General features: G+C 47.5%; 2 protein-coding genes across 2 annotated transcripts in view; both read right to left on the minus strand.

The window, feature by feature from the left end:
• tapbpl (TAP binding protein like) overlaps positions 1-4,263 on the minus strand; it is a gene marked incomplete at its 3' end in the record, with an annotated part of 6,030 nt that extends 1,767 nt beyond the window's left edge. Inside the window, exons 1-5 of the mRNA XM_008280185.1 lie at positions 4,000-4,263; positions 2,869-3,075; positions 2,525-2,788; positions 2,241-2,441; positions 450-617 (exon numbers count right to left, since the gene is read on the minus strand). Of these exons, the coding sequence (XP_008278407.1) occupies positions 450-617; positions 2,241-2,441; positions 2,525-2,788; positions 2,869-3,075; positions 4,000-4,048 (889 nt within the window). The remainder of the gene's footprint in view (positions 1-449; positions 618-2,240; positions 2,442-2,524; positions 2,789-2,868; positions 3,076-3,999) is intronic.
• A 1,261-nt stretch (positions 4,264-5,524) lies between these two features.
• The window catches only part of c1s.2 (complement component 1, s subcomponent .2), a 13,943-nt gene continuing 4,224 nt past the window's right edge, over positions 5,525-15,243 (minus strand). The window contains exons 6-24 of the mRNA XM_008280187.1: positions 14,966-15,116; positions 14,773-14,888; positions 14,614-14,698; positions 14,388-14,522; positions 14,235-14,309; positions 13,281-14,062; positions 12,135-12,241; positions 11,613-11,829; positions 9,604-9,787; positions 9,386-9,526; positions 8,873-9,078; positions 8,416-8,563; positions 8,220-8,338; positions 8,031-8,109; positions 7,796-7,930; positions 6,965-7,039; positions 6,666-6,871; positions 6,373-6,587; positions 5,525-5,953 (exon numbers count right to left, since the gene is read on the minus strand). Of these exons, the coding sequence (XP_008278409.1) occupies positions 5,581-5,953; positions 6,373-6,587; positions 6,666-6,871; positions 6,965-7,039; positions 7,796-7,930; positions 8,031-8,109; positions 8,220-8,338; positions 8,416-8,563; positions 8,873-9,078; positions 9,386-9,526; positions 9,604-9,787; positions 11,613-11,829; positions 12,135-12,241; positions 13,281-14,062; positions 14,235-14,309; positions 14,388-14,522; positions 14,614-14,698; positions 14,773-14,888; positions 14,966-15,116 (3,549 nt within the window). The 3' untranslated portion in view covers positions 5,525-5,580. The remainder of the gene's footprint in view (positions 5,954-6,372; positions 6,588-6,665; positions 6,872-6,964; positions 7,040-7,795; positions 7,931-8,030; positions 8,110-8,219; positions 8,339-8,415; positions 8,564-8,872; positions 9,079-9,385; positions 9,527-9,603; positions 9,788-11,612; positions 11,830-12,134; positions 12,242-13,280; positions 14,063-14,234; positions 14,310-14,387; positions 14,523-14,613; positions 14,699-14,772; positions 14,889-14,965; positions 15,117-15,243) is intronic.

Raw genomic sequence — 15,243 nt, forward strand, 5'->3', positions numbered from 1 at the left:
CACACACACACACACACACACAGAAACACCCCCATGGACCGGTCCAGCTCCTGGTCCGTGTCCAGACCCAGACTGGTCTCCACTCTGTACCTCTCAGTGCTTCAGAAGTTGGACAGGTGGTCTAACAAATGTGCTGAAAACTGTATTTCTCATTTCAAATAATGTTCCTATTTGGTTGAAGATGAACTCAGACAGAACGCTTAGATGAAAGAACCAAACGTGTTTTTAGACGTTACCGGGTCTCAGAACGTTTTAAACACTCCTGTGCTGTCAGCTGAGGAACATTTTGCCTGAAACATTGTGAGGAACAACAGATTCTACATCGTTTGGCCACAGAACGTTCCCACAACGTTACACGATACTCAGCGGTCTCCGGACAGCTCTGTTCTGCCTTCAGGAGGAACACTCGGGGCTGTGGTTCTGACTCGGCCCGTGTGGCTGGAACTCACGGCGGATGTGCAGCTGCACCACCTGCTGCGTGTGGAAGCTGCCCACGCTGACGGTGCAGATGTAGGTTCCTTCGTCCTCCACCTGCAGCCCGGACAGACTCATGGAGGCGTCTCCCTCGTGGACCAGCCGAGCAGCGTCCAGGCTGGAGCCCTTCCTCTCCCCCTCCACTGAAGAACACAGAGCAGAACGTCAGAACATCTGCACACACCTCAGCCTGGCTTCATCGTTTCCTCTCAGTGCTGATATCTGCACAGTAAAGCTCTGAAGGCTTCAGGTTGATTCTCTGTGAGCCAGTGTTCCTCCATCACGTTTAATTCTTCATCGGCCTCTCGCTGGCTGGAGCTGCTGCTGACCTTCTGCTGCCTCCTAACGAGGCCTCTGATGGAACACGCTGAGGTCACGGCAGGAACCAGATGTCTGAGCTCAGAACATCCAGTCTGAGTGAATGTCCTGAGACTGAGCTCATGTTTATCGTTTTAACCTCCGACTCTTGTTGTCGATTAATTTGTTTACAGAACTTCAATGATCGAATTTAGTTTTATTCTATTAACTTTGACTTTTAATCTCTTTACTGTTCAGGTTTCTTTATGTCCCAACATCTGTTTTATTTCACTCGACTGTCGACGTGTACCTCAGCGTAGTTTAAATAAAGGTTGGATGAATGAATTCATGTCATTATAGGATCACCAGAAGACATCACTTCCTATGAATAATTATTATCATTAGTGGGGCTGCACAGCAACCTTTAGATTTACTGGAATTTGTTCTGTGACGTGAAAAAACACTTTGTGCAGATTGTAGTGAAGCTTCCTCATATTTAAATCAGTCCGACTGAGTCGGGTTCAGATGCAGGGATGAAGGTTCCTGCTCACGTTGAAGCATGTCGGTATGTTTAGTTAGAGAGGGAGCCTGGAGAGCTCCATCACTACACAACCACAGCCAGACATTTCTATTTCAGTATTTAAATCAGGTTTAAAAACTTCAGTCAGAACCAAACAACTGTCTCAAATATCAGTCAACAGAAACAGAACATGATTCTGTTTCAGTGTCCTGATGCTCCTTCAGTACTGAAATAAAAACCAAATGATGTCAGTTCAACAAAGACTCATTTCAGTTCTCTTCAGAGCTTTTTACTTTACTTCTGTTTGTTTCGGTGAAGTTCTGAGTGTCTGGAGGCCTGCTGGTGTTTGTGAGGCTGATATGAGGATAAAACTCCTTCAGCTGAACCAAGACGACTTTAAACCAATGAAAGACGTCTGTCAGCACAAACCCAAACCACCGACTCCTCCTCTGTTCTCCTCCAGGCCTCCTCTGTTAGCATTAGCTTAGCTCACAGGTGTGTCTGCTTCATGACATCACTTCCTGCCTACCTGTCAGGTAGAAAAAAGGCTGTTCTGTCTGTTTTCTGTCCTTTCTGCTACAAGATGACTTGAAAACAGCTGCAGCTCAGCGCACCGTGAGACCGGCTAGATAAACTCCTGGACCTCGACCCAGAGTGGAGGAGGTTCTGTCAGACCGACAGCAGCTGATGTGTTCTAGTCGATGAGTTTTACTTCAGGCTGATGAGTGAAATGATCTGTTGTGCTGCGTCTGTACTTATTGGCAGTTTCTCAGTGAATCATGACTTATGACACAAATCTAAAACTACAGATCTCAATGTTTTTACGTTTACCTTCATGGATACATGATTAGAACCCTGCCGGGTTTCAGGGTGTTTGTAGGTATTCAGGACATTAACTGGATCCTCATGAAGTGTCAGCAGAGGTTTGGACCCCTCTGCTTCTTCTCACCTGCTGTGCTGCCCTCTGCGTCGTCCAGCTTCGTCTTCATTTCCAGAACTTTCCGGCCTTTCCCTCGGTGCTGCAGCCTCCACTCGACGGCCACCTCCGGGTCCAACGGAACCTCTTGCTGCCTGAAGCCACAGTTGAGGAGAACTTGGCCCTTCAGAGGAGCCGAAACGGACTTAATGTGGGAGAAGACCAGGAAGATCACTGAGGAACACAAAGCAAAGACGCGGTTGAGAGGAAGGTCAGAGTCGCTGCTGTGAAGCCCGATGTTCAACTGCAGATCGGACCTTCAGTCAGCAGAGTTCCCGACCGGCTCAGAGGCAGACCCAGTTTGTTCTGCACCAGGGTGGACCGGTCCTGCTCCACCGGTGACGTCTGCAGGATCAGAGCAGTGCTGAAGTCCACTCCGTCCACGCTGAGCGACACCATGAAGAACCCTGCAGCGTCCTGCAGCCCTCGAGGAGAATATCGGCTGATTTCACACAGAACCTCCTGCTGGTTGCAGTCGGCATGAAGCAGCACGTCGGCGTTCGGGATCGCAGGAGACGAAGCTGAAACAGAGAAGACAGAAGTTCAGCACGAGCAGAGCCTGAATGAATCCAGACGTCATGGACAGAAAAGGCAGAGAAACCTTTGGCCTCGAACAGGATGAGTTCTGGATCCGGGATGGACGGCGGAACGAATGGCGTCAGAGTCTCCAGAGATTCATCAGGACCGACCGCGACGTCTCTGAGAACCAGAGTGGCTGGAGTCCGAGTGAAGAGGGCTCCTCCGCCCATCCCTCCAACTCCCTCCTCCACCAGAGCGCAGGACAGGACCACATCCGCCACCGCATCAGCTGACAGACAAGAATCAGGAACATCAACTTCATATGAAGGTTCACCTCAAGAACTCTGGGAAACCAGCAGCAGCTCTGAGGGCACCTGATCTCTAAATGAATCCCCAAAACCACCAGTCAGCCAGAAAACTGTAAAAACAGAAGAAGCCTCAGATTTGAAATTTCGTCTGCTACAAAAACGAACCAAATCCGAGCCTCAAACTGGGACATTTAATCACTTTATGTCACACGTTCAATTCAAAACATTCAGTAAAAACTAAACTAATGTTGTTCAAATATCTGCAGGTGAGTTTGGAAAAGTTCTGTTTGGAGCATTAGGGTGAGTCAGCGCCACGCTTCAATCAGGACAAACTGGTTCAGTCTTTGTTTTCAGAGACTGTAAACTGGTTCAGGTCTGAGGTGCAGAATAAGATGTTAAAAGTTAAAGGCACAGAGGAGCCGTGTAGGCATTTAAAGTGATCAACAGAATCCTGGTTCCGCCTGATTCCCACTAAACTGGATCCATAAACGGGCCTTTACTTTATGAACTCATTCAGGAAACAGTCCTCTCTGAGCTGGGACTCATAAACTACAGCTTCTCTTTAGACAATCTCCTTTAACATCACTCACACTGTTGAACTCTGAGCCTCAGCAGCAGCGTGTTACGCTCTCATGTGTCCCACCAGGAACACTGACAGGTCGGAACCAACGTCCTCTGAGCAGACGGCTGCTCAAAGCTGCCCGGATGTCACTCATATACGATCTAAACATCTGAAGAATGAAGAGCTGCACCTGATAATGACATGATTCATTCTATCAGAACGTCCACTGGTTCATGCTCACCCCGATGAGCTCCATCTGCTCACTGAAGGACACAAACATGAGCTCTGGCACAAACTCAACATTTCTCTGATAAAAGCTGATCTCTGTGATAAATGTTCTCACCACTGACGCCCTTCAAGAAGAATCCAAACAAGACGATTCCAAACATCATCCCGGAGCAGCAGAAGGTGAAGTCAGTCGATCAGGACGGTTCCTCCACTTTCACTTTTGGTTTGTCAGCCTGCAGCTCCTCTCTGACGTCTGAGCTTCTTCAGGCTTCACCTCTAAAGTCTGTCTCTGACTTTCAGCTCATCAGTGAAGTTCAGCAGCTGCAACACTCGGTCTGAGTTCTCTGAAGTTATTCTGCAGATAACGCAGCAGCTGCTTCTCTGTACTGAGCATGTGCAGAGCAGCGGTGAAAGTGAAAGTAAACGCACGGGCTCGTCCGATCACAGAGCAGCACGGAGCGGATCACGGGTCGCTATGGAAACAAACACCACGGCCCTGTTCCTCTAAATTACCGGAGAATTTCCTGTAAAGAACCGTGAAACTGAAAGTTAATACAGGTCAAATCAGAAGAGACTCATTTTACAGCAGTTCAGTTTGTGTGCTTGAACAGTTTTAGACACGATGACGTAAACATGTTGATTAATTATTATTATTATCAGAACTCAGAATCTTCAGTAATAGCTGAATGAATAATGAGTATTTAGATGACTTTAAATGGAGTCTGTGTTGAAGGAAGCTCCCGTTAACAGCCAGGTGTGGGTTTTACCTGCTGCAGACACATGAGGACGAACTCATCAGCCGAGTGCTTCACACGCAGCAAACAACCTGCAGCCTCAAGATAATCATTTAGTTTTATGGAAACAACTTCCAATGATGTGACTCCCATTCACAGAACTGAGGTGTTTTTTATTTCATAAATGTCTGTCCAGTGATTTAAAGACAAAGATAATCAACACGACGTTCAGTCATCGTACAACGTCTTGAAAAGATTCTTAAAGAAATAAGAATAAATGCACAGACGCATGTTTATCACGTCTGAGTTCCAAATGATGCCTTTAACTGACAGAAGAGTTTTTACAGTCGTGCTTATTATGATGTTTCTACCATGAAATCACTGAAACATGAATCTTTGTCACACAACTGGACCATGAACTTCATGCTGACACACTGATGGTTCTGGATCTGAAGCTGCTCTGAAACGGCTCCAAGTGACCTTCTGACTGGTTCCAGTCACTGATGTTCTTCTCCAGATCTCTGCTGAGCTCCTCAGACTTTCCCACTGTAGAGTCTGAGTCTGATGAGTGGATCAGATGGTTCTGTTGGAACTGGATCAGAGGAGTCAGCAGCTGGAGTCGATCAGAACCACTCAGGAGACGTCAGGAGGCCACGAAGATAAAAACGTGATTAATGACTTTCTACATCACCAAGACTGAAGCTTGAAGTTGCTGTGTGTATATTTAGGATCCAGTAGAAAACCTTCAACAAATCAATGGAAGAATCAAACACAGGATTGTTTTTGTTTCACTGGTTCCATCTGAGAAACATCACAACGGTCTTTTGAAGTGGATGGAACCTTTAGAACAAACTCTTTTGTGACAGCACATATATGAAGACTGCAAAGAAAAGAGCAGAGACTGGATTTAAGTTGGTTCTGGTTTTATTTTACTTTTGTTTCATTCACATTCTGAACTCCAGTCAGTCTCCGTTCTCCTGCATGATCTTACTGATCCAGGGCAGGTAGTTGGTGACTCTGGTATAGACTCCGTACGTTCCCTGTTTTCCACAGTCGATGCCCCAGCTGACGATGCCAGAAGCGTAGAACCGTCCCTGTTCTCTCAGGGTGAAGGCGCTCCCACTGTCGCCTTGGCACGAGTCCTTAGAACCCTCTGGGACTCCAGCACAGAACATGTTCTCTGTCAGGTCCGGGACGTGGGTCCTTATCCTCTTGAACATAGACACTGAGTTACTGCATGTCTCCTGATCCACCAGTGGAATCTGCACATATTTGAGCTTGTTTCTTAACATCCTGCGTCCCTGGTCTATGGTGATGCCAAAGCCTGACACCAGCCTGGAAAGACAAAAGGACACGATGAAGAGAAGAACAAGTCAGAGTGTGTTTTACAGAAGCTGGTGCAGATTGACAAGTTACTGCAACAAGGAAACAAAACACAAAAGCGGATAAAACAATTTACCGTAATCTCCGGACTATAGAGCCCCTCTGAATATAAGCCCCACCCACTAACTCTAAGCAGGAAACCAGGTGTGTTCATATCCCAGAATCTCAGAATCACTTCATCACTTCCTCAGTCTCTCTGTCGTCGTCGCTCTCAGCCTCACTTTGGTCTCGAGGCAAATTTGTAAAACTCATAAAAATTCATAAATTTGCCGCATCATTGTTTATGCCGCAGTGTTCAAAGTGTGTGAACAAAGTAGCAGCTTATAGTCCGGACATTACGGTAAACAGATTTCACAGCTTTGTTTCTTTACCCCATGATGCCGGTGTGGTATGTGGCGCCCTCTGCTGGCAAGCACAGCGGCATTACAGATGAGTTGAATGTGATCGGTTGATGCAGTTTCATCAAAGCGATGTCGTTGTTGTAGGTCAAGAGGTTGGGGTTTTTGTAACCGGGGTGAATGTGTAGCGAGGATGGAAACACAAACGTGTCTGTCAGAGTCTGAACATCAGTCTGTCCCATGTAGATCTGAAAATCAGCAGCACAAGAAGAAATCAGATCTGATAAAAACATGAAGCCAGACTTTACCTGCAGTGGACTACATACCCGAACTGTTTCAGGTGCAACCTTTTCTCCATTTTTTACCAGCACATGAGCTGCAGTCATGATCCAGCGGTCAGCGATCACCATCCCTCCTCCTCTACCTCCATCCACACTCAGCATCACCTGCCAGGGGATGGTCTTCTCTGGAGCGTCGCTGCCTCCGATGATCCTCTGGAAGCCAGAGATGAGTTCTGTTGGCTGGCCACAGACTGGAAGAGACATGGACAGGTACAGACTTCATGTTCCAAGTAAAGAAAGTCAGACGTAGATCTGGATCAGGTTTGCAGGATGAAAAGTGTTACCTGGTAAACATGTCATCCTGTCAACAATGTCGTGGGTGGATCTCCACTGTCTGTCTGCATCGCAGGTGAAATTAACTGAGGAGGAACAAAAGAAAAATGCTTTTATGTTGAGTTGAACATCAGCTGTCTGAACAACAAGCCCCCCCCACTCCTCATGGCTTCTAACTACAGAGATCCACAGCATCACGTCACCGAGTCACAGCTCTGACTGGACACATCTGTCATCTCTTTCTGAGGAGGCAGAGTTCCAGTTTGAGATCCCACTGCATCGTTCTGACCAGTTAAACCTCGTTTAAGAACGTTTAAGGGACAACGTAGATCTGATGAAGTGAATTAAAGAGACTGGAACTAGAACTATGAGGAGTCAGAACTGAACTGGAATTTCAACCAGTCAGACTTCGGCTACAGATAAACACGGTGTGAATGCAGATTCCTGAAACCTATACAGACCACTCCCCTTCCTTGTCCTTTTCCTGGGGGGTCCGCCGGCCCAGGAGCCGATCCCTGACTAAGCATTTGCCCTCTCGTTGAGGTCATCACCAACACCACTCTCAGCCAAGCTGCAGTTTGGTCCGAGCTCAGGAAATGAGCTTCTTTTTAAATTCATTTCCTGTTGTGTGTTTTGGTGACTTTTATTTATGTACGACTGAAAATCTTTTAGCGCACGAGAACCTTCACTGTGATGGTTCAGAGTTGTGCATTACAGTAAAGTTCTGACGCAGATGAACGATGAGAAGACGACGCTGGCAGAACCGACTGCAGCTCAAAGAGAGCGCTCGTGGACACCAGAGCAGGAGCAGAATCGTATCAAACTGGACGTTCATGTCTCACCGTTCACACCTCCGAGAGGTGAGTAGAAAGGTTCGTTACAGTGGTACTGAACAACAGAACGGTACTGGTTCTGGAGGCCCGACAGGACCGTCACCGCTCCGTTCAGCAGAGGTTCAGGTTCTCCACAATCGATTACTGCAGAACAACAAAATGAGAACGTATAAATGTTTGATCAGCCAAACGCTGGACAAAGACTGAACCAGTTTAAAGTGTTGAGCTTCAGTGTGAAACCAACTGTGACATTCTGGCAGAGGAAGGTGCCACCGTCCAGAACTCTGACACATCGTGGAGAAACTCTGGATCTCCTGACCATCCTAACAGGAGGAACCGTGAATCAAACATCAGCCCAGTTTCACTTAAAACACACTGACCAAGAATCACAGAAGTTTGTCTCTCTGTAACAACAGAAGATGTTGGACCCGACCATCATCAGCTTGTATCCGAGGTCACAGCGGACGTGGAGGTAGTCTCTGTAGAAATACTCCATCAGGATGGGGGTGACTCTGCCTTTAGCTACTCCACCAGGAAACGGACACTGAACTCCTGGAAACACACAAAGCATGGAGCTGACGTCTGGCGCTGCCCACAACATGCTGACCAGCGTTAGTTCTGATGCTCACTGTGGGTTCTGTAGTCCAGACTCCAGCCTCGGCTCTGTCCGGCATCATCAGTGTGGTAGTCGAGCCTCACGGTGCTGGAGTTCGTTTCCATCAGTCCTGGACTCGACCTGCCGCAGAGCTTCACGGGTTCTCTGTCTGGGAGGGTCACCTTCAGAACAGAGTGGACCAGCCGTCAGTCTGAGTCATTTTTATTACAATCAGTCGTAACTTTGTGGTTTCAGCTCCTTCAGTGTGAACATTTTCTGGTTTCTTTCCTCTGTGACGGAAAACTGAAGATCTCTGGACAAAACGAGACATCTGAGGAAACTCTGGTCCACATTTTTCAACTTGACAAAATGACAAATGTAATTTTAAGCAGCTTAAATCCAGAAAAGGAAAGCGGGATCAGCAAAGCAGAAAGAAAAGTGAGGTTGATGTGAAAATACTTTGCTCAGACAGTTTCCCAGTGAGGCTTCACCTGCAGCCAGTGGTGGAGACAGACTGAGCCGTCCTCAGTGTCCACGCTCTCGATGTGGAAGTTATCGGTGAAGTTCAGAGACACCGTGAAGCCAGGTTCTACAGAAATGATGTACTGACAGGACACAGCGTGAGGCGGCGTGTCGGGGAAACCGGGACTGAACAGGTGTCCCTCTGGTTCGTCAAAGATCCCGCCGCCACAGGACACTGGAGGAGGAAGAGCAAACGTGGACGGTACTGGCAGTTCTGGTCCGTTTACAGGCAGAACGTTAGTTAACACTGTCCTGATTTTACAGTTATGATACATTTCTATAAAATAATGATGTTTTTGCTCATTTAAATACAGTAAAACAGTTCTGACCTTTGTGTTTACTCACAGTCTGGGCCTGTTTTTACAGCTGCCATGTAAACTCTGACATTTTTCTGATTTTAGTTTAATAAACAGCAAAAACAGTAAAATTACAGCAAACTGTTCAACAAACTAAAACGACCAAAGGAACATTTTCACACTCACACACACAGGTGCGTTGGTCCGATCGCAGCTCGTAGCCATGGTGACAGGAGCACAGGTAAGAACCCAAAGTGTTGAGGCAGATCTGAGAGCAGAGCGGGCCCGACCGGTCCGGAGGTTCTGGTGCCGAACATTCATCCACGTCTGAGGAGGAGAGTTTCCCTGTTAGTGGGAGAAGGAGGAACCTGAGAACACGAATGAGGAGCTACAGCAGCAGACACCTGTGGCCTGGTAGTGGGCGGAGAAGCCCAGGTTCTGGTGCCGCTCCGGGTTGCTGTTGTCTGTCTGGAAGATGAGGGTGAGAGTGTTGCCTGGAGACAGGATGGGGTGGTTGCCGGGGTGATGCCCGTCAGCAGAGTTCTCATCACCACAAAACTTCCCCAGAAGCTTTTCCTGGTACAGAACCTGAGGAACGTTGAAAGGTGAGACGCTGGTCATCAGGAGGAAACGTTCCTGTAAAAACCTCACAGACAAGGAAAACTATCGATACGGTTTGTAGCGCTGACGAGTCCCCAGACGTCCAACTGGAGTCACATCCAGATCGCTGTGTTTAAGTCTGAAAAGATCCTGTCTGACTCCAGATTCAGGTTCAATGATAATTAAGCACTAGAACAAACACACATGCTAAATAAAGTAATCAACTGTTCCGGCATGTAGAAAGACTAATCAAGCTAGATGTCGTGATGCTTTACATCCCAGCACATCATCACAGGGTAGGCTTTGGTTCAGTGCATGTGGATGCTGAGAAACAGAATATGAAGCTCTAGAAGAATGAGGCAACAATTCAGGATGTCACAGAGATCTGTAGCAGTTGTTAAACTAATCTGGGTACCTGCTGATTACGATCAATAATCAATAACCTGGATGATTGGAAGGAGCTCAGAAAATGAACAGTTACCCTCCTTCTCCCACAGATTCAGATTCCTAACTGATTTCTGCCCCCAAGTCAGAAACACTGAGTGTGAAGACATACAAAGAACAACATGTGGTCTCATCAGGTTCAGGTCAAAGCTCCTCATGTGCTCAGAAAAACCAGGAGACCAAGACCTTCCCGTGGTCTGTCCATAATGAGCAGCGTGTCTGAGCAGAGGGCCGAGGCCAGAGGTGAACATTCACTCAGACCTGCAGCCGTATGTTGGACAGACGTCCACCTGCTAGCGCTGCTCAGGGCTGAAAAACACTTTACATTTCCATCTGTGCTGAGACTAAGACCATGAAGGCTGAGTTGATTCTGGGACTCTGGAACAGAAGGTTTTTAGTTACAGCAGCCTCCGACCAGAGCTGCAGCCCTTCAGACAAACCTCTGCTGAAGGCCAGAACCACAACTACTGTTCACTTCTAACAGATACAGACTGTTGGCTGGTCTGAAGATGATCATATTCACAGAAACATGGCTCAAAGTGTTTTAGTGCAAACTTCAGCATGTCACTGTTCAGAGGAGGTTCCTGAAGTTTTCTACTCAGTGACGGATCCTCAGAGCTTCAGTAGAACAAACGAGACCCCTCTTTCTTTCTCTGAGAAATTCCACCTTCAACCAACAGGCTTCTTCAGTTCTAACTGACTGATGGGAAGTTCCAGGTGTTTACTGTCCCCCAAAAGCACAACGAGCCAGGACTACATAGACCTACATACAGGCAGACCTACTGAAACACAGAACTATATACAGACAGACATATTGTGCTTAACAAATATATTAGACCATCACCCACTATCAGGTTTATGCCACAGCTGTCCAAAATGAACAGCTTTGGTAATTACCAGAATAAATGTGTATGTTTCTCTAGTGGTTGATGCAACAGAAGCTCTAAGACCCAAATTATGTTTTTAATGCTAAAATATAATTATTATTTTTATCCATGAATTTTCTAATTTCTTGTTTTACCAAAGCACCTTTACTGGTACCAGAGGGAACCATTTAGTGACGGTTCTCTGTGAGACACCTTTGCAGGTTCTTTAAAAGACTGTTTGCATAAATAGCTCTTCAAAGAATCTATTTTTGCTGAGGTTCTTTGGACTTATGGTGCTTAAAGGGACCATGTTTTTGGTTGTTCTCTGACGGTGTCCTGTACAGAAGACCTTTGCTAAAAGGTTCTTTGTGTATCTAAAAATGGTTCTTCCATGGTATCACTGTGAAGAACCGTTTTTGCTGTACACAGACACACAGCTGCAGCAGTGCAGTGTGTTCTGTTGGGATTCTGTGTTGGGTTCTGTGTGGAGGTTTGGTTCTGACTGTGAGCGAGTCGTAGTGGCAGCCTGCAGACGCCTCGATGTCCAGGTGGGTGAAGGTGAGTCGGATCTGGAACCCTTCAGGAACACTCAGCTCCCACTGCTGCTGCAGGTTGGGGGGGTACGGCTGGGGGAACCGGGGAGACCGGACCTCCCCGAACATCGGAGGGTCCGGGTCAGGCAGCGGTCCGCATTCACACAGCAACACAGAACACAGGAACCTGCAGAGAGTTCGATCTGTTTATCAGTCCGAGGTCACCTGAGGTCCAAAGAGCAAACAGAACAAACAGAGCAAACACAGACACACAACTGTGGAAGCAACAAAATCAGAGTTTAGACGTAACAGACGGAACATTCAGTGAATAAAACACTGTTCATCTGAACAGAACTTCAGGATTAGAACGTATCAGAACAAAATGTCCAGTAACAGCAGCTACATGCTGAAATACAAAAAAAAAATCCAAACGAGGACAAAATCTGTGTTCCAGGTAGAACATAATAAAGTGAACGTTTGAGGAGAACTTACCAGATGATCCAGTACATCTTTGGATCTGACTTTTCCATGAGCGACCTGATCGGCTGCATCGGATCAAATGTCTCACATTCAGGTGAAACATTAATATAACAAAGTGTTTAGCAACGTTCTGCGTTAATGCCAGGAACAGGCTGTTTGTTTTGGCAAAAACCAGGACAGAACTGGCTGAAGTGCACAGAAACAAACCCTCTAAAACAGGCAGGCAGGAAGAACTTTGGAGTTAAACACCTTATATGACACATGACCGCATCGTGTGATCATCTTTAGATTATTATAAATCTTTATGTTCTGAGACAACATGCAGGACTGGTGTGACTGGTTTTAAACAGCTTCAGTTTCATTTCAGTGGAAAACTTAATTCACAGCCTTTGTTTCACCACCAGGGGGAGACATTCATTGTCTCCAACATACTGGGAACCAACACAACGACGTCTTTACTAAAAAAAAATGTGTCCAAATGATAAAGATTAATTTGAACAACAAGGAAATCATTAAAAATTATTAAATTATGTCATTTCCAGGGCTGCAGGTGGTTCAGTGGTTAGCACCGTGGCCTCACAGCTAGAAGGTCGCCGGTTGGCGTCCCGGTGAGGACACCCGGGATCTTCCTGCGTGGAGTCTCCATGTTCTCCCCGTGCAGCGTGGGTTCTCTCCGGGTTCTCCGGCTTCCTCCCACAGTCCAGAAACATGCTGAGGTTAATTGGTGATTGTAAATTGTCCGTAGGTGTGAATGTGAGTGTGCTTGGTTGTCTGTCTCTAAGTGTAGCCCTGTGATAGACTGGTTACCTGTCCAGGTGAACCTGCCTTCACCCTGAGTCAGCTGGGATAGGCTCCGCCCCCCATGACCCTGGTGAGGATGAAGGTGTAGAGATGATGCATAGATGTCATTTCCAGCCAGAAGAAACCTTTTGTTCAAATAAAACCTAATTCTCATGAGAATGTGTACGAAACACGTTGAAGTGTTAATGATGAAATGATAAAACACAAGAGATGTCCAGATAATTTGCAGATGTTTCCTTTATTACCAGAGCAGTTATAATGCGTTGGTGTGTTAATGATGTTGGTACATTTGATTACAAGATCTTTATTTCCATAAGCTTTGATTGGTTATTGTGGCTGCAGCTCAGTGCCTCTCTAAGATCCGTCTTCGGTCCGGATGGTTTGTTTGATCCACTCAACGTAGTTCTCCACCTTGGTGTAGTAGCCCTTGTTGTGTCCGCCCCTGCAGGGGGCTCCCCAGGACACGACCCCGGCCAGAACATAAGGTCCTCCATCTGAGGACAACATGGGCAGAACAAACGGGCCTCCACTGTCTCCATAGCAGCTGTCCTTCCCATGAGCTCCGGCACAGAACATGTTGTTGGTGAACGTCACAGCTTTGTTGGAGAAGGTCGGTGTTTGTTGACATTCGTTCAGAGAGTAAGCGACAATGTGAGCATAATTTAACAATGGTGACTTTTGTTGATTGTGCGTCATGCCCCAGCCGGACACTGTTCCCTGCTCGTTCTCCCAGACTCCTCTGTTCGGTTCTGGCAGGCAGATCGGCAGCAAGTTTGGACCAAAGTTCACTCTGGAGGCGAATCTGATGAGAGCAATGTCGTTGTCATAGTTAATGCGTCCACTGTTGGTGCCTGTAGCGTAGCCGGGATGAATTATGATCCTCTCACTCTGCAGGACGGCGACGCCCGGCCCGCCGGCTGTCCGTCCATCTACCAGCCCACCGAACAGGACCAGAGAAGTTTGCTCAACTCCGTCCACAACATGAGCTGCTGTTACCGCCCACCGGTCGCTGATCAGAGACGCTCCTCCTCTGTTGGGTCTTCTTATCAAAAGCTGCCACGGTATTTGTCCCAGCTTTGCTTCCTGGCCTCCCAAAATCCTGCCTGCGCCTGAGAAGAAGCTTCCAGTCTGTCCGCAAACTGAGAAACACAAAAAGGCATCAACAGAGTCTGAACTCAGGATAAAAGAATCTGAGCAAAAGCATTTGTTTCTGTGTATCTCGTTAATATTATATTTTATGTTACTGCACATTTCCCTGCTGTGGGACTAATGCAGGTTTATCGGGTCTCATCCCCGCTGAAGGAGTCCTACCTGCAGTGCATTCGGGCATCGTGGTCGTCCCGTCGGCGGCCGTCCACTCCCCGCTGGCGTTGCAGCTGTACGTGTCTGAAAGAAGACGGAGCATCAGTGAAGCAGCAGCAGCAGATCAGTGAGACGGGATCAGGGATGCTCAGCTTCACTCACCGTCTCCATCCAGCCTGTAGTACTCTGAACTGCAGTTGAACTGGATCTGGTCTTTGTACTGAGTGTGAGGTGGTTCTGATCCGACCAGCTGCAAAATTCCATCCTTTGGAACATTAGGAAACCCACAGTCCACAGCTGCAGGAGGACAGACGTGAGAAAAAAACACCATGAAAGAACAAGACGTCCGAAACGCTCAGAAAACCGACATGTTTACAGAGAGACTCACGTTCGCAGGTGTAGCTGGGAGTCCAGGTACCTGTGACGTCACAGGTCGCCTCAAACTGTGATGTCAGCGCGTCGACCCAGTGCTGCTTCACAAACACAGAACCCATTAGTACCTGAAGCTTCCCACCAGGCGTTCAGCTCCTGGTTCTGTGTGACTCACGCTGTTCACCACATGTCCAACGCTGCAGGTCACCGTCACCGTCTGACCCGGATGATGTTCTGCTCGCTGAGGACTCACAGTGGAGTGTGATGTCACCGCTGCCGGACACACCTTTCCTGCAGGTAAACCAGAACAGTCAGGATCACCTCCAACGAACTTCACTACCAAAGTTCTCCCACAGAGTCTACAGAACCTCTGGTCCTGAAGTTTAGAGAGAAGCCTCTGTTGGTGCCGAAGCCATCGGAGGTGAATCGGATCCGGACGTGATGTGAGTGGGTGAGGAGGGGGGACGGGGGAGGAGAGGAACCACAGAACGGACCCAGAGTGATGGACGGAGTCTCAACCTGCAAACACAATGACAGAGTTTAAGCTTCAGACGTCCTTCGAACAGCAGGTCCTGAAGCTTCACCCTGTGAAGGTGCTGGTCCCAGTAGGACCAGTAGAAATGACTCCAGCTTCACCCTGTGAAGG

The sequence above is a fragment of the Stegastes partitus genome, unplaced genomic scaffold (assembly GCF_000690725.1).
Source record: "Stegastes partitus isolate 25-593 unplaced genomic scaffold, Stegastes_partitus-1.0.2 Scaffold184, whole genome shotgun sequence".
Lineage (NCBI taxonomy): Eukaryota > Metazoa > Chordata > Actinopteri > Pomacentridae > Stegastes > Stegastes partitus.